The sequence below is a fragment of the Typopeltis vanoorti genome, chromosome 20 (assembly GCF_054136105.1).
Source record: "Typopeltis vanoorti isolate ZY-2024b chromosome 20, IOZ_Tvanoo_1.0, whole genome shotgun sequence".
Lineage (NCBI taxonomy): Eukaryota > Metazoa > Arthropoda > Arachnida > Uropygi > Thelyphonidae > Typopeltis > Typopeltis vanoorti.
In genome coordinates this window covers 72,785,418-72,812,267 of record NC_143568.1, presented here as the reverse complement: position 1 = coordinate 72,812,267, position 26,850 = coordinate 72,785,418, and the positions used below count along the sequence as shown (strand labels likewise).

The following is a 26,850-nucleotide window of genomic DNA, read 5'->3' as shown; positions in this document are numbered from 1 at the left end:
TCTGTTACCTGTCAAGACTCCAACATTATCAGATCTTATATTTCTATCGTCTAAGGCAATTCTGTACCATATCAATCCACCTATATCTTCGTCTTCCTCTGGGTCGTTTTCCTGCCAACCTGGCAGAGAACACTTGTTTTGCTAATCTTTCTTCGCTCATTCTGTTTCAGTGACCATACCACCTGAGATAAGTTCTGCTAACGCATTCCTGGATGCTAACAATGTCAAGTTTTTTGCTAATATCCTCGTTTTTAATATGATATTGCCATTGATGCCATCTGTTCACGCCTCTAATCTTTCTGAGGACTCTCATATCTGCGGTCTCTAGTCCTTGGTAAAATGGTTTACTTCTGACCCAGCTCTCAGATCCATAAGTTAAAACTGGTTTGAACACTGTCTTGTATACAGACAGCTAATTTAGTGTTCCAACTAATTTCTCTCTTATTCTATATGAATTTATTCACTTGACTTCCTACCATACCAACTTTATTGATTCTGTTGTCTATTTCCATATTTAATTTACCATCTTTACTAAAAATGGAAATAGACAACAGAATCAATAAAGTTGCGTAAGTATCTGAAATGTTTTACTTGTTCCACAGGTTCTCCATTCACAATGCAGTTGACATTTTAAACAATTCTACCTATTTTCATTGTCTTTGTCTTTTTATTGCTGACCTTCATACCATATCTATTACAACAGTTATTCAATTTAGTCAGAAAATCTTGCAAACTTGTAGCGGATTTATTTAAAAGTATAACATCATCCGCATAAAGCAGAGAGCTGACATTAACATCTCCAATTCTGATTGTTTAATACCACTTTCCTTCATAACGTGATCCATATAGATAATGTACATCCTTGTCTCACCAGATTTAACATTAAACCTTTTTCCTGTACTCTTCCTTCAATTCTAACTGCTGACTTACAACTCAAATAAAGACTAAGTATTGCTTGATATAATGTCCCATTGACACCATATAACTGTAGCATATTGAATAGCTTCTCTCTTGGCACCTTGTCATATGTCTTTTCCAGATCGACAAAACTTAAATACAGATCTTTGTTATATTCCCATGCTTTTTCAACTATTTGTCGTAAAGTGAAGATCTGATCCTGACATCCTCTATTTGGCCTGAATCCAGCTTCTTCTTCACCAAGCTTTTCTTCCACAATTCTTCTCAACCGTTTCTCAAGTATACTTGCATAAATCTTGCCTGGAACACTCAGTAAGGAAATACCTCTGTAATTCTCACATTCAGTTTTATTTCCCTTTTTATATATGGGTACTATGAGAGCTCTACTCCAATCATCAGGAATTCATCCCTCTGTCCAGGCCTTTTGAACTATGCAGTGCAGCCACCGTAAGACTTTTATACCACCATACTTCAGTATTTCTGGTCGAATATCATCTACTCCTGCTGTCTTTCCACATTTCAAGCCTTTGATGGCTTTTTCTACTTCAAGTATGGATATATATTCCTGACGTATGCCTGTTGAGTGTTTTTTTACCACTGTGATGTCACTGCTTGTTTCATTTAACAATTTTTCGAAGTAATTACTCCATACTTCAAGGATATCTTTTTCTCCCATTTTCATGTCACCTTTATGATCTCTAATTCCTTTTACACTCTTTCCTCCATTTCTAAGCTTCTTCAACAACCTCCAGAATATCTTACCACCTTCTTGATATTTATTTTCTATGTTCTTGCCAAAGTCCTCCGATGACTTTTGTTTAGCTAGTTTTACACAGAGTTTAGCTTTCTTACATTTGTCTCTGTATTCTTTTAGTGCACATGCTGACTTATTTGCCAAGAACTTTTGATATGCTTTTTTCTTTTCCTTCACTGCCTCTTTAACTTCTTGTATCCACCCTGGAGTTCTGATTTTTCTATCCTTGCAGACAACTTCATCACATGCCTCTCTAGCTGAAGCAATCAGGGTTTTCTTCAAGGCTCGCCACTGATTCTCAAAGGTTGGTTACTGTTCTCAAACTCTTTCATTTTTTATTCAATAATCTTTGTGTATTTTAGTCTACAGTTCACATCTGAGAGCTGCTCAACTTTTATTCATTTTAAAACTTTCTTACATGTTATTCTTTTCAATATGAAATTTAATTTTATCCTGCTCAAGACTAAATAGTGATCACTTCCAATTTCAAATCCTCTGTACACTCTGGTATCCTGCACCACGGAGAAAACATCGCTATCGACAATAACATTGTCAATGAGATTTTTCTTATTCCTTGCCTCTTCTCTCTATGTGAATTTGTGCACATTTTTATGTTGGAACATGGTGTTAGTAATAACCAGTCCATGTCCTGAGCAGAAATCCAATAGGTATTTGCCATCATTATTAGCTTTGCTCTTTTCTCCAAATTTTCCCAAAATATTTTTGTATGTCTGACAATCATTTCCTACTCTGCTATTTAGATCCCCAACAAAGACCAACTTTTCCTTTTTCATTGTGTCTGTTGCTTTTTATAAAGCATCAAAAAATTCCTCCACTTCTACCTTAGTAGAACCTTCTGTGGGACCATAGGCACAAATAAATCTCATTGTCCAGTTCCCAATTCTCATATTTGCCAACATCACTCTACTTGAGACTGTCTGTCATTCAGAAGATTAGCTTCGTATTTAGTGTCGAATACTATGGCTACTCCTTTTCATTGATTGTCATTGCCTGAATATAACATTTTGTATTTATTGCTCAGAAAGATCTCACCAGTTTTTATCTTTTTTGTTTCAGTCACCCCTATTATGTCGATCTAGTACTTATCTAATTCCTCAGCTAGCTCCATATCTTTGCCATTCAGCCTTCTTATGTTGATAGTACTGATCTTTAACTCTAGTGATGTTAAGTTGGGGTGTCCTTTCAGATTTGTTCCAGTAGCTGACTTTTCGCTGTTTGCCCTGGTTCCCTGGCGAAAACAATTGGGGTCTTATTTAACCAGACGATGCCGCTGTTGGCATGAAATTTTGTAATGTTGTACCATCATTTTGTAATTAGGTTTAAGCCAATAAGAATTACAATTTGGTCAGCTAAATCCCAAATTTCCAGCCCATCCTCGTTCGTTCAGTATCTAGATAGATACCCAGGGTACACCACAAGAAGGTGAGAATTGGACATTAGGTCAGATGCCCTGGTTGGTTCTCTGCATTCCTTTAAAGGCTATGTGGAGGTCTCCTCTCAGTTATACTGCTTTGACCCTTAAGCACTCCCAGGCAGCAGAGATGATGTCATTAACTATAGCCTAATCAGTTTGCTATCACAATTGTACAAAATGTTTATATCCATTAATAGGATCACAATTAGGTTTTTGGATGATGCACAGCCATACTAACAAGCAGAATTCAGTGCAGGATTCTCTACAATTGATCACATCGACATTATTATTAACTATGTGATAGAAAAAGCAAATGAATATAAGCTTCCTGAATATTTAGTGTTTGTAGGTTGTGAAAAAGCCTTTGATTCTCTATACTGGATCAAGGAATGATCTACAAAAGTTTGATATGAGATGATGGACATTGACTAAAGACAAACAGAACTGGTAAGTTGAGAGAGAGAGAGAGAGGCCTATATCCAGCAGTGAATGAAAAGAGACTAAAGAAGAAGAATTTCTGTATTGGACATGTTAAATGCCCTTTCACTTTTGTGAATAATATTGCATACAAATTACTGTCAATAAGTGCTTTAATTTTTTTTTATCCCCCTCGTAATTTTTGCTAGTTAAATACTTATAAGTTATAAGAAATGTTTTATCTAAATACTTTTGATTTCTGTTTGTTGTTCTCTACCTCTCCTGAAACTCTGTAGATATCATTTGTAGGGACTTAAGTGATGGGAATTTTTTTTTCTTTGCTTTTTAAGAAAAGCCTCTGAAGAGTCTGTGCATCTCAGTAGAAGTGACGTTTCTGCCTACGGTGCTAGGTTGTCCAAAAAACGACCTGAGTTCATTTCTAGTTGCTAACGAGGGGAAGTTTTTTTTTTTTTTTCAACAGGTTTTTTTCTCTTGGTAACTCTGGTTTTTCATTCCATGTGTGCTTAAGGGTCAAAGCTGTATAACTGAGAGGAGACCTCCACATAGCCTTTAAAGGAATGCAGAAAGCCGACCAGGGCTTCTGACCTAATGTCCAGTCCTCACCTTCTCATGGTGCACCCTGTTGGGTATCTACCTGAATACTGAAGGAACGAGGATGGATTGGCATTTTGGGATTTAGCTGACCAAATTGTATTTGTATTGGCTTAAACCAATATACAAAATGATGGTACAACATGACAAAATTTCAAGCCAGCTGGGGCGTCACCCGATTAAACAGGGCCACAGTTGTTTTCACCAGGGCAAACAGCGAAAAGTCAGCTACTGGAACAAATCACAAAACACACCCCAACTCAACATCACCAGAGTTAAAGATCGGTACTATCAACATAAGAAGCCTGTATGGCAAAGAAATGGAGCTAGCTGAGGAATTAGATAAGTACCAGATCGACATAATAGGGGAGACTGAAACAAAAAAGACAAAAACTGGTGAGATCTCTCTGAGCAATAAATACAAAATGTTATATTCACGCAGTGACAATAAAGGAAAAGAATGGGTAGTCATAGTAATTAACACTAAATACGAGGCTAATCTTGAGACTGCCTGCCATTCAAGTAGAGTGATGTTGGCAAATATGAGAATGGGGAACTGGACAATGAGACTTATTTGTGCCTATGGTCCCACAGAAGGCTCTACTAAGGTAGAAGTGGAAAAATTTTTTGAGGCTTTAGAGAAACCTACTGACAATGAAAAATGAAAAGTTAGTCCTGGATCTAAATAGCAGAGTAGAAGTGATTGTCAGATATACAAAAATATTTTGGGAAAATTTGGAGAAAAGAGCAAAGCTAATAATGATGGCAAATACCTGTTGGATTTCTGCTAAAGAATGACTGGTTATTACTAAAACCATGTTCCAACATAAAAGTGTGTACAAATTCACATGGAATGTGTTATTGTTGATAGTGATGTTTTCTTTTTTTCCCTGGTGCAGGACATCAGTGTTTACAGAGGATATGAAATTGGAAGCGATCACTATTTAGTATTGAGCATGATAAAATTGAATTTCATATTGAAAAGAATGACATGTAAGAAAGTTTTAAAATGAATAAAAGTTGAGCAGCTCTCAGATGTGAACTGTAGACTAAAATATACAAAGGTTATTGAAGAAAAAATGAAAGAGTTTGAGAGCAGGAACCAACCCTTGGAGATTCAGTGGCAAACCTTGAAGAAAACCCTGATTGATTCATTCAGAGGCATGTAGTGAGGTTGTCTGCAAGGATAGAAAAATCAGAACTCCAGGGTGGATACAGAAAGTTAGAAGCAGTGAAGGAAAAGAAAAAAGCATATAAAAAGCTCCTGGCAAATAAATCAGCTTGTGCTCTTAGAGAATACAGAGACAAATGTAAGAAAGCTAACCACTGTGTAAAACTAGCTAAACAAAAGTCATGGGAGGACTTTGGCAAGAACATAGAAAATAAATATTAAGAAGGTGGTAAGATATTTTGGAGGTTGTCGAAGAAGCTTAGAAATGGAGGAAAGAGTGCTGTAAAAGGAATTAGAGATCATAAAGGTGACATGAAAATGGGAGAAAAAGATATCCTTGAAGTATGGAGTAATTACTTCGAAAAATTGCTAAATGAAATAAGCAGTGATAGCACATTGGTAAAAAAACACTCAACAAGCATACAGTCAGGAATACATATCCATACTTGAAGTAGAAAAAGCCATCAAAGGCTTGAAATGTGGAAAGGTGGCAGGAGTAGATGATATTCGAAAAGAAATACTGAAGTATAGTGGTATAAAAGGCTTATGGTGGCTGCACTGCATAGTTCAAAAGGCCTGGACAGAGGGATGAATTCCTGATGATTGGAGTAGAGCTCTCATAGTACCCATATATAAAAAGGGAAATAAAACTGAATGTGAGAATTGCAGAGGTATTTCCTTACCGAGTGTTCCAGGCAAGATTTATGCCAATATACTTGAGAAACGGTTGAGAAGAATTGTGGAAGAAAAACTTGGTGAAGAAGAAGCTGGATTCAGGCCAAATAGAGGCTGTCAGGATCAGATCTTCACTTTACGACAAATAGTTGAAAAAGCATGGGAATATAACAAAGATCTGTATTTAAGTTTTGTCGATCTGGAAAAGGCATATGGCAAGGTGCCAAGAGAGAAGCTATTCAATATGCTACAGTTATATGGTGTCAATGGGACATTATATCAAGCAATACTTGGTCTTTATTTGAGTTGTAAGTCAGCAGTTAGAATTGAAGGAAGTACAGGACAATGGTTTAATGTGAAATCTGGTGTGAGACAAGGATGCACATTATCCCCTCTGTTATTCATTATCTATATGGATCACGTTATGAAGGAAAGTGGTATTAAACAATCAGAATTGGAGATGTTAATGTCAGCTCTTTGTTTTATGCAGACAACGTTATACTTTTAAATAAATCCGCTACAAGTTTGCAAGATTTCCTGACTAAATTGAATTGCTGTTGTAATAGATATGGTATGAAGATCAGCAATAAAAAGACTAAGACAATGAAAATAGGTACAATTGTTTAAAATGTCAACTGCATTGTGAAAGGAGAAGCTGTGGAACAAGTAAAACATTTCACCTACTTAGACGATTTTAGTGAAGATGGTAAATTAAATATGGAAATAGACAACAGAATCAATAAAGTTGGTATAGTAGGAAGTCAATTGAATAAATTCATATGGAATAAGAGAGAAATTAGTCCTAACACTAAATTAGCTGTATACAAATCAGTGTTCAAACCAGTTATAACAATTCCTATGACTTCCTGTGATGACAGATGTGTATATCATTGCTTTACAGATATACACATCTGTAAAGCAATGTGCTTTGCATTATGAAATTTTAAAGCAATTAATGCAAAGTCAACCGCCTCTATATATAAGTAGCGTAGTCGTGAAGATACAGGTAATCCCCCATATAACACAGTCGTTAGGTTCCTAAAAAATGCCGTGTTATGCAAATCATGTTATACAAAACAAAAAACGGTTAGGTTCCAAAAGTTAAAAAACTATGCTCTTTTCTTTTTATAACTAAGAGAAATGATAATTGATCAAAAGTATTACATATTAATATTATTACATAATGTTTTCTTCGTCATCACTACTACGCACCATTAAATGAGGGCATTTTCTTTCTGGCAAAATATCTTCATCTTCTGAGCTTTCTTCAGCAGCATCTTGAGTTCTATGCTCTACTTTTTGCAAAAAATCTGTTATTTTTGATTTTTTGCTTTTAGCTGAGAGATCTTTATAAGTTTCGTTGTATGGAGCTAAGCACTTGTGAAGTTTCTCCTAAATTTTGTGCTTCTTTCAGTAGAAGATCTTCATTTAGAAAATATAACTCCAATTGTTCGGCTAAGTCTAGGCCTTTCTTTATGCTTTTTAGGATAAAATGTTTAACTTCATTGTTTCCATGTGTGCTATTGTCCTCTGGATTAATTTGGTTTATCCCAGATGTTATTTCCACCAAATCTGCTTCATCAGTCTCTTCTTCCACCGATAATTCTTGAATATCCTCGACATTCATATTGTCAAAACCTTCCCCTCCTAGAGACTTAGCAAGTTCTATTATTGCATCCATCCTGTTTTCTGCTGGGTCAATTAGATTTTTGCTTTGAACTGACTCTGGCCATATATTTTTGCAACAGGCATTTAACGTCGGTTTTATTTCTTTGATGGATGAAGTTATGAGATTAATACAGTCCAAAATTGTAAAAAGTTCCCATGACTTTGATGGATTCGTCAGAGACTTTATTCAAAACTCATTGCAACAATTTCCTGATATAATTAGTTTTAAATGCAGCTGGTGGTAAGAAAATTATTTTGACATTTGGGTGATTTAAATCTTTCAGATGGCTGGGTACATTATCCAATATCAGTAGAACTTTAAAATCTAGATTTTTCTACACTTGGCACCAGTTTAGAAACCATTTTTTAAATAAATTAGTAGTTACCCAAACTTTCTTATTTGCCGTCCAATATACCGGTAAAGCATTCTTATTTAGGTTTTTCATTGCACAAGGATTGAGGGATTTATAAACTAGCATGGGTTTTACCATGTGATCACCTGAAGCATTACTGCACATAAGTAATGTTACACGGTCTTTTGATGCTTTAAAACTTGGTGCGACTTTTTCATTTTTTGAAATAAATGTTCTCTTGGGGGATTTTTTTCCATCAATGGCTCATCTCATTGGCATTAAAAACCTGATGTGTTGTATATCCACCCTGTTCAATAATTTTTTTTTTTGCAATTTCTTTGGATAAGTTTTGGCAGCTTGATTGTTGGCTGATGCGCTTTCCCCTTGTATTTTTATGTTTTGTAATGAAAAGCATTTCTAAAACAGCTGAACCAACCTTTGCTAGCAACAAAGTCGGGGTTAATAGCAGATTCTCCATTTTCTTTTAAGTAGTAGTAAATTTTTAAAGCTTTATATTTAATAACATTGGTGTCCAGTGGGATCCGTTTTTTTGAGCAGTCATCAATCCAAATACTAAGAGTTTTTTTCCATTTTTTCAAGTATCTGGGACGAGCTGTCATATTTGCAGAGATAGAACAACCTGCAGCAACGGACGCTCTAATTTTCTGTTCATTTTTTTGTATGGTCCGGATTGTTGCTTCATTTAATTCCAAGATTTTTCCAACATATTGTTAGATCTGAAATAGGCGACTTCAAATTTTACATGACGTCACCATTCCAGAATCTAACAATTAATAAAAAACATACATGCATACTTATTTTTTAGCGCAATGTAACTATGTTTTTTTTTGTAACAACATCTTGTGTGATAAACTGTGAATTTTAAATTAATGTATCTAAATGTCTAGCATGAATTTAAGTCGGCAAAGGGGGCAAAATAAGAGAGAAATTATTAGTGAAATATTGTAAATGAAAGAATGCGTATTATTCAGCAACATAGGGCAAAGATCGCCCTAATACTGTAAAAGCAGCATAAGCACCCGCGGGCATCCCATCTAAGAATGCATCATGACGCATACGTTCACAGAAACAAGAAGTCTCGTATGTTGATCAATGAAGTCACCCAGCCAGAGACCAATGGGTGAGATGATAAGAGAAATTCGAACTCGGAAAGGTGGCGCTCTAGGAGAGCAAATAAAACCCGTGACACGGAAGTAAATCACCCCCGTTTTTTCTTGTTCCTGGATTTCTCTCCGTGTGCTCCAAGAGGTCTTCGCAGTTCGGCTCTCATTTTTGAGGGCTGACTTATGATAGGATCTGGCATGACACTGCAGCAGACTTCGGCAAGACTAACCGCAGGCCGCAATGAGAAGATCATCGACGTAAAATCTTAACAGAAAGATAGCGCCCAGCCCAGGTGAGTACGTGTAACCCACGTGGCGATAAGATCGAGATGACCAGAATTGAAACAAAGAAGGAAGGACGGAAGAAAACTGATAAAAGAATAGATAAGTACTCTCACTTGTTCTAGCCCCTTTTGAGAATTGACTAACAGTGTTAAGAGAATGCAACCTAAAATTTGTAATGAAAGAAAGAGTGAAGAATTAAGATTTATGTAAATGACTATGTTTTGAAGTGAACTTTAAGGACTTTCAGTTAAATAGAGATTTTGTCATATTTAATCCGAGAGAGATTATAAAATGTGCTAAAAATGCCTTAATGTTCAAATGAGCTGTAATTATGAATGTATTATATGTTGAGTTAATGAATTTGCTAATATTTTGAAGTCAATGCGTAATTGTTTTTAAGAGTGCGAGAGTGAATGAATGGTAGAAGTTTAACATTAGAGTTGATAGCCATTTTAACTTGTATGGCATTATTTATTGGGTTTAATAAATGGAAGACTTGACAATTGATTTCTTACATGTGTTTCTGATCATGATGACTGACCCTTCATAAAACATCGAACCTGAGCGTGTGTGCAGGAATACCCCAATTGAAAGTAGTAGGGCACAACTGCAAATAAAATAAAATAAGCCAGAGAGCCCAAGTTTCTAAGAATTTAATTTACATTGTTAGCAGCACCTGATATTCTATGATTACCCTAAAGGCTGAGTTTATCTCTAACCTTAAGGCCCAGGCTGGCGCAGAAAAAAAAATTTGCCTGAGTGACCAGGATAACTCATAGAATTCAGGGAACGGGTGATTTCTGGTGGCCCTTAAAAGTTAAGTTACATAAGAAAAGGCATAAGAGAAGCGAGACATAAGGTTAAGATTAATATTAAGGAAGATCACATAACAATGGCGCAACCCACTTAACAAAGTGGTACATGCCATAAAACTTGATATAGTGACTGAAATAAGAAAGGATAAAGTTAAATAAATTGCCTCGATATATCAATATCAGAGATATACGGTCACAACAATACGATACTTTTCCTCCCTTTTTAGAATGATCCAAAATCTGTATTTTTAATTCTAGCCAGATGAAATGTCTTTTAAGAGGTACTTTTTTACTTCCAGCAGACATCGTTCAGGGCTACAAATTAATTCACAAAAAAGAAATATTTAAGACTTCTTTAAAAAAGTTCAGTAATACATGCAAAGAATAGTACAAAGAAGAAAACAGTGAAAGTCTTAAAATATGTTTAATACTCCACGAACAAAATGAATTTAAAATTTTAATAAATTTTAAAATTCTGTATGCAAATTTAACACAACATGCACGCTCGAATGAAAAATATTGAATGAGATGGTGCTTACTCTTAAAAGCTATCATCATGTCCCATGTTGTATGGGAATTTCCCCAATTCTCGAACCATGTTAGAGTGAAGACGTGTTGTAGGAATGCTGTGTTGTTATACGGGTATTTTCCCAATTCTCGAACCGTGTTGTAGGAATGCCGTGTTATACAGGGTTACCTGTACTTCATGTACTAACTGTGTTTCATTGCAGTTGGGTATAGGATTAAACAAAGAATATAATTACTTGTCTGTTATAATTTCATGTGCAATCATTGCCCTCCTTTAATTGTCTCTAATATAGTAGGGAAGACTTGACAATCGTTATTCTTTTGGTCTTTTTTGCTTCTAATAACTGTCATATCTTCTCTCATACAATATTTTTCCCTTTTCATGTCTTTAGTGATAGCCAAAACAATCGGTTCTTTCCTTACCCTTTTGCATTCTGGCAGCTTCGTTAATATTAATTTTTACATAAGAGAAATAAGACTTAGTTATTCCCTCATTAAGTATTTCTCTTGTCATAGAATCACCATAATTTTTTTTCCCCTTATTCTTCTCTAACTTAGTCATATATTCTTGTTTCTTATCTCACACCCACCGGTGTGAGATAAGAAACAAGAGTTGATGTTAAACTAGAGCAGTACACAATTAAATCCCAATGGTAACAGCATTTGAGCAATAAGCTTGTATATGGTGATGTGGAAAATCCAGCTAGGGCACACTAATTACGGCACCCTTTGTGCTTCCTTTCTTCCAGTTCCCTACATGGCAGCCTATATAGGATTTATCTCTGCCACCAATTTTGCAGTAATATTTTTCAACATGTGTCCACTTAATTTCACTTGGGTCTATTCTTCTCAAGGTAATGATCCCATGCTTGAAATCTGTCAAAGATTCTGCATTTCTGGAATTGTAGAGAACCTGATAAGGTTATTATCCTAAGAAGTGGCCCAGGCAAAATTACGCAGAATTGTTCGCTGATAATGGAATTCTGTATTTGCTTATACCTTCAGGGAATTGTAATTCCCCCAAAAGTAGAACCAGCTGCATTTTTTTTTTTTTTAGCAAGCTGGTTGTTAAAAATTTACCTCTCAACCCTGCTTACACAATCCTTGTTTTTTCTCTTTAATAAATTTAGTTTAATCCTTTATCCAAGTGTGAGCAAACAAGGTTTGCACCTGAAAGTATCTTTAGAACTGGGGTAAGGTAGTACAATGCGGGCAACTTGTTGCAAAGGTGGAGCAACTTGCATCACTCCTATCTCAGTATTTCCCATAATGTAAAACACATCTCCTTGCAGATATGTATAATGTTATGCCTTAAGGGAAGGGCCACTACCCAGACTAGTTTCGACCTTTATTGAGGTCTCTTCAGTGGGAGCCAGGCCTAGATGTGGAGATACCAGGCAGAAGCAATAGCAAGGTCATCTCTACCTATAGGAGTTGCCAAAAAGTGTGCCACCTTTTTTTTATTAAATTACTCTGGATTTAGAGAAAGATGTTGAAAGTTTATTTTTCACTTGGTTAGATTATAATAAACTTATTATAATCAATGCCATCCAAAATGGGACATAATGGCACATCCTGTTTATGGATTTTTGATGGTCCATATATCTGGGGTGGGAGTCTATAGTAATAAGGTTTTAATCTGTAACTTTCACAGGCCAAGAGGTAACCTTTTTAAGGAGTCTATAGAATGTTCTTATTTGTGTGCTAGTGGGATCATAATCTATAGCAGCAGTTCCCAACTTGGGTTCCACAATAAAATTCTTCTTCTCTTCCGTCTAAGACGGGTTGAGTCTTCTCTTGAGCAGGATCTTCCAGTCTTCTCTATTCCTCTGTTCTAAAAAATTCCTTATGTTCTGCATCCAGAGATGTTCTTTATCAAGTAGTTTCAAGTTTCAAAAATTTCAATAAAATCTGCTGAGTCAAGTGATGGATGGATGAATGAATTGAATCCTTGCATTCAATTCTCCCACCACTATTTGAGTCGTATCCCTTAAAAATATTTAAATATTTTGAACATAAAAGATAGATTGCCATCATTATTACAAAATTTACAATACTGGAGTTTCAACATGGCTGCTGAAAAAAAATAATATTGGATCAATTTCCAAATTTAAAGGATTTTTTACAGGAATCGAACATGAAATTGATGAGAAATTCGAAAAGAAATTATTGATCACCTAAAATCAATAAATGTGACAATAAATAATATTTTTTCTAGTTTCTACTATTTTCCTACATACTTTTCTCTACTAAAAGATAACAATAACTATTGGGTTTTCAGTGCTTTCAGTATTAAAGAAAAACCAGATTAACTATCCACTTCAGAAGATGAAAATCAACCTGACATCAAACAGTTAAATTTAATGAAGTGTCATCAAACAAGTTTTGGTGTGACTTAAAAGAAGAAAGTCCAAATTTATTCAAAAAGGCAATTCATTGTTTGTACCACATGTTTGTGTGAAAGCAGATTTTTGCTCTACACTGCAACAAAAACAAAATACAGAAGTAAGTTGGATGCCACTTCTGATATTAGAAGTCAGCTGTCCACAATTAAACCAAATTTTGAAAGAAAATAAGTTTAATCCTACACATCAATTACCAGTTTAAATTAATATTGCCTTTCCAGTATTAATCTGTTTTTTTGTATTTTCAATAAATTATTTTTGATTTCTTTTATTTATAATCAGTAAAATTGTCAGGGTTCCAAAATTTTTTATCAAGATTTAAAGAGTTCTGCAATTAAAATAAATTGTGAACCGCTGGTCTATAGAGACGTAGGTAGGTAGAATAATCTAGTAGTAAAGAGGCAAGCTTACCTGAGTAATTTGATTGGTTTAAAACCACAGTGGCATTTCCCTTATCCTCTTTGGTATTTATTATTCTGCTTTTAATCTTTTTCAGAGCCTCAGATTATTTTTTTTGATAGGTTTCTTTTTGGTGGTTTAGCTTTGGTGAGAACACTGGCTACATCCAATTTGATGTTGTTGGCAATATGGTTGGGAAGGCTGTGGATACCTCATTCAACTTGTATCATTATTTCCTTTGCAGGAATTTTATTAGGTGCTATTGCAAAATTTTAGCCTCATATGAGTGCCCTGATTGCTTCAGGCTTGGCTTCACAGTAAGGGAAGATAGGTTTATCATGTTAAGAGGTAGCTGAGATTTGGAAGCTGCGTTATTTTTATTTTTTATTTTTTTGTGGACTCAAATTTCTTAATGTGTTGACATCATATTCTTTGATATTCTTTGTTTGCTAAAGCATTCAAGACGTCGGAGAGCATCATCCAAAGGTTGATGTTCAGCATCAGCAAGTTCTTCTTCCAGCACATGGATAGCTTTGTTGATGTCAGCCAGGAGAACACAGGTGTCAGCAATCTGCTCCCGTAGAAAAGCCAAACTAGTAAATGCACAGAGCCTTCGGTGATGTAAATTGGCGTTTTAATTTTACATAATTTAGAATCGCATTGTAATCCTGGCAGCATTTTAAAAAGGCTAATCGATTTGGTTATCTGGATATCTTCAACCTGCTGTATTGATGGGCTTTGCATGTGATAGAATCTCCATGTATGATCATAATTCTTGTAGATAAGCTTAATACTTCCTATATTTTGGCAATGTTACATTGCCATCATCAGGGATCACAAAAAAAAATTAAAAGCTATGTATAGCCAATGTATAAGCTTATCTACAAGAATTATGATCATTCATGGAGATGTGGACTACCAAAAATCCATAAACAGAATGTGCCGTTATGTTCCATTGTGGATGACATAGATTCACACAATATACTGACAACACACCTTCACGCATAAAAAAAAAACTCAGCTCACTTTAAAGCCAGTATAGAAAATCTCACACTTCAACACACTGACATAATTGTCAGTTGTGATGCCATTCACCATGTCCCAGTGAAAGATACCTTAGACCTCATCCGAGCCATATTTCCTCCCAATATCACAGCCCTATTTCAGTTCACCATGAACTCAGGCTATTTCGTTTGGCAAGGAAAATTCTAGAAACAGATAGAGGGTACTGCCATGGTTTCTCTACTCTCCCACCCCTGGGCCAACTTCTTTATGAAGACCTTTAAGAAAAAACCTGAAACTCTACTCCACAAAACCCACTGTCTGGCTATGCTACACTACATGGATGATGTGGTCTCCATTTGGCTGCATGGCCTGGATGCACTTCACAATTTTTTAACACACCTAAACAATCAACACCGTGGAACCCAGTTTACCTTGAAAAAGGAAAACAACAGTCTCCCATTCCTAGATACTACTCTGATTACACGCCATTCTGAAGATTCCCTGCCATTCTCCATTTACAGAAAACCTACACATACAGATAGATACATTCACCAGCAGTCACTCACCCACTCCCAACAATATGGGATTATAAAAACCTTATATCGCAGGGAAAAATTAATCTATCTGGATAACAGAGCCCTGACTACTGAACTTGACCATATCCTTAACACTTTCTTAGCCAATGGCTACAACCCCCTCTAAAAAATAATAAAACCATGTAACAGCAACTTCCCCTCCTCCATCAAAGCAGAGATTACTCAAAATCTATCAGCATTCAATATATCCTGAAATCCAAAAAGTTAACCAAAATTCTAAGGAAATATGATCTTAAAACCAGTTACAGACCACATAAAAAAATTGACATTTCTTATCTGCTTCACCAAAGACCAGCCACACTTCCTAGACCTACCAGGAGTATACCAGGTCCCTTGCAATTGTAAAATATCTTACTATGGCCAAACATCCAGGACAGCCAATATCAGAATATCTGAACACAAGGATTACATCCAGTTCACCAATACAGCTATTCAGGACTTGCTGATCATGCTTTGGTCATCCACCGTAGGATACACTGGAAAAAGGCCACTCTATTATACCTCAGCAGATACAAGTATGAATAACTGTGCATTGAATGTTCCTCAACTTTGAAAAACTTTCCAAACCTCAACAAATATGGATGCATGAGACTGTCCCTCTGGTTAGCATTCATTTCAAGAACGGCAGCTCAACACCCAAGACAACCCAATTTAGCCCAGTACGGGACACTATTTAGGACTCTAAGCCCAACTTCTGTTGCCATTATTCAGCGTTTTTGTTCAGTGTTAGTGTCTCCATGCATATATCATTTTAGTGATCCCAGATGGCTGGGATCACTAAAAGGGTAAGAGTGGGAAAGAGTAATCTTTTTGGATTTTCAATGCTTTGGAATGCATTTTCTTTGAAAATTGTTTGTATTCTAGAATAAACCATAACTTTGATTATGTGAGGAAGATGAATAATTCATTTTGTTTATTGTAGAAGATTTAAGTGACCTCAAAAGACAAATCAAGTTACTTGAAGAAAAAAATACACATTACATGCAGAAGAATGTTGAATTAGAAGAGGTAAGAATGCTAGAATTTTGTGAGAAATTTTTAAAACTGTTATTTTTATTTAAAGCTGCTCCATTTAAATTTTTATTTTAATTAATGCTGATAAGATTTATTCCAGCATGCTTGAGACAAAGCTATTTAGAGCTGTTGAAGAAACAATGGAATTGGCCAAATAGAGGTCATTCCACATTTTTTACTTTAGGATAGATAAGTTGATAAATTGAGAACATAAAGAAGGATAGATTTGTAGTTAAGGTGCCAAGAGAAATGCTCTTCAAAACATAATTAATGGTACTTGGTATGTTATTTAGAACAATAAGAATATTGTAAGTCGTCCATCAATTGAAGGATGTACAGGATTATTTGATGCAAAATCAGTTGTATGACAAAGGTGCTTTATTTCCATGTTATTCATCATCCATATATGTCATATTATTAAAGAAAGCAACATTAAAACGTGATATCAGAATTAGAGATATTCAGTTCATCTCTTTACTTTATGCAGATGATTTAATTGACATGAGAACTCATTGCAGTGACATCTAGCTGTTTGTATTTTTTCTTCCCATGAAAGATAACCCGAATACAAGTCTTGAGTGCTCTTTAACTAAACTTAGTACATGCTGTAACAAATTTAATATGAAAATTGTCATTAAAAAGCAGAAACTGTGGAAATAGGCAAGAATGTCAAGAACATTGATTACATCTGCAATGGTGAATCAGGTGTTTTTGGCAACAATTGTTAGTGAAGACAGCAAAATAAATATGGATGTAGATAACAGAATAAGCAAAGTCAATCAAATAATTTTATATGGAATAAGAGAAATTAATGAGAATGCTAAGCTAGTAGTACAAGACATATTTGAACTAATTTGAACTTAATGGATGGAAAAGTAAAGGTGAAAATATAAAATGGTTCATTGAAGGCGATTTATTTTCTTATCAGCAGCCATTATTTCTTTAAATTGATAAAATATTGAATTGACAGTTTAATCACATGTATCACTTAGGCACATCATGCATAGTTTACATTCATAGTTTCATAGTTATATTCATAGTTTCAGATCCTCATCATGGAAATCAGTTTCGATTTCAAAAAGTACCACTACAGTGTCAATAGGACAACAGACGGTCAGTAAATTCTTGATTATTAAATTCCTTGCGTATTTTTTCTTAAAACAGAAAAAAAGCTTTTGTTCCAAGTGTGTATTTTCCTTTAATAGGGGGAAAAAAACAACACCTTAACTTTGTTCTTCAGTTCATCGTACATAATGAGCTTTCTCTAAAAGAATTCACTTCATCCAAGCTCTCACCTAAGAAAACCTACAGTTTCAGATACTGCAGAGTAAAGGCAAGTCCAGCTATATGATGAATCAAAGAGAAATAGATAAGAATAATAGGATTGAAGGAAGAAAAGAAATCTAACTCTTTACAGTTATAAATAGAACTATAAAAACTAAAATGAAATTACTTTTAGTTGGAAAAGTAATTTTATTCTACTTAGTAGAATAGTAGAAAGAAAGGGGAGAGAAGAAATCTAGCTCTTTTCAGTTATAAATAGAACTAGAAAAACCAAAGTGAAAAACTAATCCATTTGTTTTACTTTAGAAATTTTCACCTGTTGCATGAGCAGAACAAGTTTGACCAAAACAGATATTAATGTTATTGAGAATATTAGAAATTTTGGTTCAGAGTTTTTTAAGCCAGATTTTATTAGGGAGAAAGAGTGCTTGAATTCTCTTGTGGTTCTGTTTGATTAGCCACTAAAAATCATAATCATCATATAAGTGTACCCTACCCTCTTGCAAATATTTTGTATTATGTATATATATTTAATATCACTATTGCTGTATTATTAAAACATGTTCATGTTTATTTATTATTTTGAGTGATTTTGAAAATTGAAACAAGTCGCGTTCAGTTTTTGTTAATTGCCCCATGTAAAAGAAATTATTATATTGAATATGGACTTATTTCTCATACCACTTAAGTGTCAATTGCCTTTCCATCTGACTAGATCAGAAGTAGAGGAAGCAAAAATATTAGTGCCTTAGTGTTATATCTATAAAGAACATTATTACAAGCTTTGCTCCATATATTATGAGTATACTTTTCCAATCTTGTATTTTTTTAAAAAGTTAATGTATTATTATTTTTTTAAATTAGGAAGTGAAGAAAGGAGCTATGATAAAATCTCAAGTAGATATTTACAAAAAACAATTACAAGAACTGCATGTTAGGTTATCTGAAGAAACTCGCAAGGCTGATAAAGCAGGATTTGAAAATACCCGTTTAGCAGAAAAACTTTCTTCTGTGCAACAGGAAAAAGAGGTTAATAGTTTTCTTTTTATGTTTAAGTATGCAGTAGTTTATATATCCATATGTGTATGAAGTAATAATTTAATAATGTATGAACATAAATAATAGGAACAGTAGTTTACTGTACATAATCTGCATACTGATTATGATAGTAGAAATCACTCATTTCTGATTAGAAATCTAATCTAATGCACTTAAAAATAGTTTTTTTTAATTTCATTTTTAAAAAAATTCCACTGTCCACTTGTAATAAGAAGGTAGATAGAAATCTCTTGAAATTCTATGCTAGTATTCTTTTCAAAAAGATCTAGGCTAAGCAGTGATAGAAATAAAAACACTTTTCTGTAGCCAGTATCTGCAATGAATATAAAGGATTTTTTACTCCTTATAAATTAGTAATTGGTATTTTTGACATTAAAAATGTTAAAATCTATGATTTGTGATTGTTATCATAATTATCATCAGACCCTATGAAGTCAACAAATGACTCATTGTAGGAAGTCCTACGATGAGTCATTCGTTAAACACATTCGTTCACCTGTTACTACACTTTCCACCCTCCTCATGCAGTGCATTCCACTCAGCAACACTATGCAAAAAGACCTGTCCCTTCACCCCTCCACATTAATCCCTTACCAACTTATATGTCTTTGATTATCTTTCTATCCATGAAGTCCTGCAAATTTTATTTTCTCAATCTTTCTTTTCAGTATATCCTCAACCCCTGGAAACTAGGTTCTTTGATAAGAAATTTTCAGCTGAAGGTGAGTTAGCTGGTTTCATATGGAGAAAGTAGGATTTTTCCTCCCAGAATCTTTTTCACCTTGCATACCATTCAAACTGGCCAGAGGAAAACATGTAATTAAAAAAACAATAATAATAACATAATATACTGTCTTAGTGGCTTCAGTTTCTTCAGCTATAACTCAAAACAGTCCAAAGGCCTAAGGTAGTTGTCTCACAAATACCAAGTCATTTGCTTTTCTTATTTGCTAAGTTTGTTGCTGCTCCATGTCACTACTCTACATTCTCAGGCATATAACAGCATCCAACTAAATATTTCATCCTGTTCCATGACACCTTGTGGTGATCATAACACCTCTGCCATCATTTGCAACACCCACATTATTGCCCTTTCCATCCTTATGAAAAATATATCTTTTCATCTCTATTACCTGTCAGAATATCATCTTAATCCAACCATGTTTCACTTATTACAAAAATCTTTGAATGAACCTGATCAATGCAACAATTTATTCCCTCCTATTTAATGGTCCTGGCATTCATGAACAAACACAATAATTTTATTGCTGAGTTTTCTTGCACCAAAAAAAAAAAAGTTCCAACAACCACTGCTTGGATACACATATTCAAAGCTTAATCACCTCTGCTCATCCTAGAAAACAAACCTTACTTATCCTCTTTCACCTCCCCTCTAAAAATACAATCCTCGTATCGTACCAATTGTGTGTCAGTCATTATGCTAAATGAAGATTGTAGGTTAGTGACAGAAGAGAAAACTTGTCTTGGCTAAAAACCTGGGTATTATCAAGTAAGAGTAGTTTAAAAAAAATAAGAAGAAATAACCCTAGATTGAAGAGTTATGCTTATGGCAAAGGCAACAAATTTATCAGAAACCCCATGAAAACAGTTTGGAAATTAATTTAAAATGTATAAAGTTTACTTTTTTACTCAGAGAAGCTCGACTCATTTTTGTAGCTCCTAGTTAAAAAAAAATAAAAAGATGTACTGTCATTGGCAAAACTTTGGATTCATATTCAACTCAAAACGATTGTTGAAATACAGAAGAAAGAAAAGAGATTATCTGTAGTAATTTAGCATTAATTGTAAAGTTTGAGGAGAAAATCCATCAACTAGATTGAACAGAGATTAAAAGCTCACAATCCAGTTGTGGAAGACAACCATAAGATATGAATTGCAACCAGTTGTATTCCTCCAGACTTTGTTAATATTGAATGACATAAGTAAGAAGATGCCTGTTGATAAGTAGCAGAATTGTACTGGATGATTTATTAGTTAACATGTTCATGATAGGCTGTGTATTGCACATCAGGGGAGCTTGCTTTACTATATGTTATGTCCCTTCAGCAACTGGCAGACACATTTTTACAAATTGGCCAACCAAGACATGGCATTTTAGTTTTAGTATATTTGATAAAAATACTAAAATACCTAGTGATGTGTATATGAATGACTAGCGATATCTCAATTATATGATTATATCATCCTACATTACCTGATAACAAAAAAAAAAAAAAAAAAAAAATCATTATAATTGGTTTTCCTTTCTTCTTAACTCTAGCAACTATGGAATTAGCATTGCATATAATTATAAACTACTATGCCACTTATTTTCTACAGCTGAAGATTTTTTTAAAAAATTTAATTAAATGCTTCATATAGAAGGGTGAGCAGGAAGGATGCAAACTCCATTTGGGAGATTTGGGTGCATGTTTTCTAATTATCAGTCGCTTCATTGAACTTGCAATGAGTTCATATACAAATGGTGGATGCAAAAGTTCAACTGAGGGAATAGAGGTTCCATTCTTATTTACCTCTACAGTCACTAAAAATCAGAGCCAGGCTGTGTGCCCCACACAAAGGTGGCACTGCTAAAAATCCAAACATACTGTTAAAAATACCACAGTCATTAATTTTATAAAATATTCCTGACACATGGTTGTATTTTGATTGTTACCGACATGAACACAGTGTTCCCATAATGTAGTTATAAGAATATTGTGATATAAGACCTGGATTCAAATCCTATTCTGGATGTGAGGAATCTTTGTTGGATTTATTGGGCTGATGTTAAGTTAGCCAATATCATACAAGAGGTTGGCAGAGTTTAAGAAAACTTAAATTTTTCATCCTACAAAGTACAATGAAAATTTTTCCTATTTTTCATCTTACAAAGCAGGATGAAAAATAGGCAAACCAGAAGACATACACATAACAGATACTAATATACATAGGTTTAGTTGCTTCAGTTATAATTTCAAACCAGGTCTACATAAATAGTTCATATCATCACTAATCATTACTAGTGTTGCTATTATTTAATATCTCCACAGATGCCCAAGATCTTAAGAGATCATTGTATTCCATTAATTAATGTTTTTGTCAGTTGCATTACCATTTATTTCACCTAAATGTTAGGTATATGCGTGATTTTTTTTTCATTAAATTCATTCTATTCTCACATTCATTATTCATAATCGGGCATAAGAAATGGTAGATGGTGGTGGCTGCCTAAGACTTAGATTATAAATTCTCCATGCTCTTACATAACACACACAAAAAAATGTATTTTTTTATTAAAAAAGTTTTGTTTATTAAAAATTGTTTTAAGGATCTTGCATGCATTTAATAGAACTTCTGATATAGGCCCTTTGGAAATGAAGATTTAAACATATCTTCAATCTAAGATCTAAGCAAATCTTACTTTTATACTTTTCAGTTTGCATTAAAAAACATGATACTAAATTAAATAACTGTAAGGTTTCCTCTTGAATGTGATATGAAAATTAAAAGAAAAGAAAATGTACATTCAAATTACATTGCCTTTTGGATATTTTATTAATTTTTTTTTTAATTTGTCAATCCCTTACACAAATGGCTGAAAACTTATATTACTTTTTTGGGGATGGGGTACTGTAGGTTGGTTAAGGATTAGATAATCTAGAAATTCTGCTCTAAACATGGAACTTTTTCAAGTTGCTGTCAGTCTCCAATGTAGGATGGAGTTTCACACTGGGTAATGAACATCAACTATCTGCCTAAAGATATTCACAAACATCCATGTCTGTAGTGGTATGGTATTCAAATTCACATCCTGTTGGTTGGAGAATAGAGATGTTTCACATAGAAGGGTGAACAGGAAGGATGCAGGAAGTATTGTGAGAAAAAGCTAAAATGGAGTATGAAAAGAAATTGGCCATGCAAGTTAAAGGCAATCCAAAAGAATTTTATCATTATGCCGCAAGCAAAAGAAAGAATGAATGTGGAAGAATAACTTTATTGAATGCAGATGGTACACGAGTGTCGGAAGCTAAGGAGATTGTTCAGTTAATGAGTGCTCACTTTGCTAAGATATATCAACCAGGTGTATGTAGTATGGTGCACAATGCTACTGCTACATTGGATGAAGAGTTATAGGTTCATGAAAATGAGGTTGAAGAGCTTTTGCATAACCTGAATAAGAATTTGTCAACAGGGACAGATGGAATATCTGCCTGTTTGTTAAAGGAATGTTCAGCTGAATTGGCTAGGCCTTAGACACATTTGTAGAACTTGAGTCTCAGCTCAGAAATGATACCACAGGAATGTAATATAGTTCCATTGCATAAGGGTGGTGCAAAAACTGATGTGTCTAACTACCGACCTATTAGTATTTCTGGTGTGGTAGTGAAGATTTTAGAGAAGTTAGTAAGAACTCGCATACAGAAATGGGTAGACAATCATTCTATACTCTGCAGGGAACAGCATGGGTTTACTAAAGGAAGGTCATGTTTTAGCAATTTGCTCATATTTTATAACAATGTTACAGCCGAGTTGGATAAACGAAATGGATACACTATGATAATGTTGGATTTTTCTAAGGCATTTGATAGGATACCACACGATAGGCTGTTGTGTAAACTGGAGAATATGGGATTGGAACATAATCTATTGACTTGGATCAGGGGATGGTTAACAGACAGATATCAAAAAGTGGTATACAGTGGGTGTGAATCTGCCAGATTTAAGGTAACCAAAAAGTGGTGTACCTCAGGGTTCAGTCCTTGGGCCATTATTGTTCAATTTATACATTAATGACTTCAAGCTGGGTCTATCATCAGATTTGCAATTGTTTGCTGATGATGTGAAAATAGTCAGGGCAATCAGGGATGCTACTGATATTCAGCAATTACAAAATGATTTGAATAGACTGGAAATCTGGGCAAACGAAAATGGCTGTCAGTTTAATGATAGTAAGTGTAAAGTTATGCACTTTGGTGTGATTAGAGATCCAGCGGCATATTATATTTAGCGGGGTTATGTTACAAGAAACTGAAGAGGCAAGGGATCTTGGTGTATTGGTGGATAAGAATTTAAAGTTCAAAGGTCACATAGCAAAAGTTGCAAATACAACTCAGAGGATAATTTCTATGCTGAAGCGAACCTTGACATGTAAGGATAAGGAAGTAATTTTGCCTCTTTATAAGGCTTTAATAAGACCACACTTGGATTACCGTGCTCAGATTTGGTCTCCCAGGTTCCAAGGGGATAAAGAAGCTGTGGAAAGGGTGCAAAGAAGAGTTACAAAGATTATATCCGGATTATGGGATTTAGATTATGAAGACAGATTGCAAGTATGTGGATTACAGACTCTGGTTAACAGGAGAAAGAGGGGTGATATGATAGAGGTCTATAAACTTTTGAATGGGTGTTATAGCATTTCAAATGATGAAATTTTTCGTTATATGAAAAGCAGGGAGAGAACATGGGGGCATTGATGGAGGTTAAGGTTGTTCTCAGTCAAGAAAGGGGTAAGAGCTAGGTTTTTCCTCTCAAAGAGTAGTGAATGAGTGGAATAATTTGCCCTTAGGGGTAGTGAGTGCATCTAGTGTAAATGAATTTAAGGGAAGGTATGATAGCTGGGTTGGGTAATTTACAGCCTCCCTTGGTGAGTCCTTGACTCCCTGGAGGTCTCAGATAATAATAATAATATACAAATAGTGAATGCAAAAGTTAAACTGAAAGGATAGAGTTTTCATTCTTATCTACTCATTCAACATGCTTAGCTTCTGAGGAGAACAGAAATTAAAATATAAACCAAAAATTGTTGTTAATATCTGCCTTATATGTTGTTATATTATAATCTGAACATTTTCATATTGTGCTGATTCATTTAGCAAGGTTATGATGTTCAACTAGTAAATTTCAGTTTTATATATTGATGAGTTCTGCAGTTATATTTATTATATTTTTTTTAATATAATTTCAGAGACTAATAGTTGAAAGAGATTCATTAAGAGAAAGTATTGAAGAACTCCGTTGTATGCAACTACAAAATGGTATGTGTGGAAAGTATATATAATTTCCTTATCTAACACTTTTCTGCTCTCATACTTTAAAAGGAAGAAGAGGCATCTCTGTAGCATGATGAAGTTAACATTTTGTTTCTTTCTGATTTTCATATCGCTAGAATAGTATAGTCCAATGTTTTTCCCCCCTCCAAGAATTTGAAAAAATAAGAAATAAAAATAACATAAAATTCAACTACAGTTTTATACTTCACCTTAAAAAAGTTAACGCCTTTTATTCCCTTATAGGGAGTGGGCATTTTATACCCTATCTAGCTTATTAAAAATTACCCATTATCCCGTAAACTCAAGAAAATCGACCGTAGTACCCACATTATTTCAGACAGTAACATATCTTGTTAGGGTTAGGTATCAAGAGATGGCAGCACTTGTTTGCCAGCCTCTTCATCGGTGGCTGCTATAATTAGTGATAGACATGGGCCAGCTATCTCTGATTGGCTACCAGTGGAGATTGAACTGCCCACTCAGTCTACTTCACCTTATGAATCGCATATTAGTCCCATTACAGTTATGACTAATTATGATATATAAAGTCCTAGTTTTTAAATGAATAACGTTTGCTGCTCAGATGATTTTATGTATTCGCAAACATCCATGTCTTAATCCTCATCCTGATGAGGATGTAAACCAGGTTATTAGTTAATCAAGCAGTATATTTATTTAAATAAACATTAAAATTTGCTCAAGCATGAGTAAAATAAGGATGAAAACAAGAATATAATTTGAAGTGTAATTTATTTTCTTTCTCAGTGGGAAAACTTAATACAATTTCATCAACCAGGTTGACAGCTTGTTTTTTTTTTATTACTCTAATTTTTGTTATGAATTTTTTAATTATACTTGTATATCTGAAAAACTAGTTTAAGCATATGTTAGCATTTTTACAAAGGAGATGACGATATGACTAAATTAATTTTATTATCATCATCATTATCCTGATATGTTCAGGTTACTATGACAGCACTACATGAGTAAGTTTGCATTATTATTAATCTCCTATCAAAAATTTTTTTCCAAATTAGTCTTATTACTTGTAAGCACTCCAATATTGTCATATGTAACATTTTAGCATATAGCAGTTCTTACAGAATCAATCCACCTAGGCTGGTATTCCTCAGGGTAGCTCTTTCCTGCCATCTTGGCATCAAACACCTGTTTTGCTGACCTTCCTCATCCATTCTATTTAAGTGGCCATACCACCTTAGATTAGTTTTACTGACACATTCTTGAGTGCTAATAGTGTCAAGTTCCTTTCTAATATCTTCATTTTTAATATGATTCTGCCATTAATGCCATCAGTGTTCACTCCTAATTTTTCTCAGAACCTTCATATCTGTGGTCTTTGATCAAGTGCTTTATTTCTAACCCAACTCTCATAACTTAAAACTGGTTTGAGCAGTCTTGTATACTGCTAGTTTGATGTTTTGGCTAATTTCTCTCTTATTCCATATAAATTTATTCAGCTGGCTACCCATCATACCACCTTTACTTATTCTGTTATCTATTTCCAGATTTAACCTGCCATCTTCACTAAAAATTGTGCTTAATTAGCTGAAATATTTTACTTGTTCCATAGAATCTCCATTCAAAATGCAACTGATGTTGTCTATGTTCATGCCTGTTTTCATAGTTTTGGTCTTTTTCTTGCTGATTTTCATGCCAAATTTGTTGCAGCTTTTATTCAATTAGTTAGAGAATCCTGGAGTCTTGCACTAGATGTGTTTAGGAGTACAACATCATCAGCATAAAGCAAAGAGCTAAGTTTGACATTTCCAATTCTAATATCTGGCCTAACATCACTTTCTTTCATAATGTGATCCATATAAATGATGAATAAGAATGGAGATAATCTGCATCCTTGTCTTATTCCTGATTTTGCATGAAACTATCTTCCTGTATTTTCTTCATTTCTAACTGCTGAATGACAGCTTAAATATAGACTATGTACCATTCATCCCCATACAATTGTAGTGTTTTGAAAAGCTGTTCTCTAGGCACCTTGTTGTGTGCCTTTTCCAGATCTACAAAACTTAAGTACAGATCCTTGTCATATTCCCATGATTGCTCAATTATTTGTCTTAAAGTAAAAATTTGATCTTGATGATTTCTATTTGGCCTGAACCAAATTGGTTCTTCTCCAAGTTTCTCTTCCACAATCTTTCTCAACCTCTTTTCATGCAAGTATGCTTGCATAAATCTTACCTGGCACACTTAGTAGAGAAATTACTCTGTAATTCTCACATTCAGCTTTATTCCCATTTTTAT

The 26,850-nt window shown here is 34.4% G+C and overlaps 1 protein-coding gene across 5 annotated transcripts in view; it reads left to right on the top strand.

Annotated features, from left to right (window-relative positions):
• The window catches only part of LOC150095558 (protein Hook homolog 3-like), a 236,182-nt gene that overhangs the window by 127,097 nt on the left and 82,235 nt on the right, over positions 1 to 26,850 (top strand). For all 5 annotated transcript variants that reach the window (XR_016550036.1, XR_016550035.1, XM_090409833.1 and 2 more), the window contains 3 exons: positions 16,083 to 16,168; positions 18,323 to 18,487; positions 24,486 to 24,555. Coding sequence is in view for 3 of the 5 variants with exons in the window: in XM_090409833.1 (XP_090265959.1) it covers positions 16,083 to 16,168; positions 18,323 to 18,487; positions 24,486 to 24,555 (321 nt within the window). In the remaining 2 variants the exon portion in view is untranslated. The remainder of the gene's footprint in view (positions 1 to 16,082; positions 16,169 to 18,322; positions 18,488 to 24,485; positions 24,556 to 26,850) is intronic.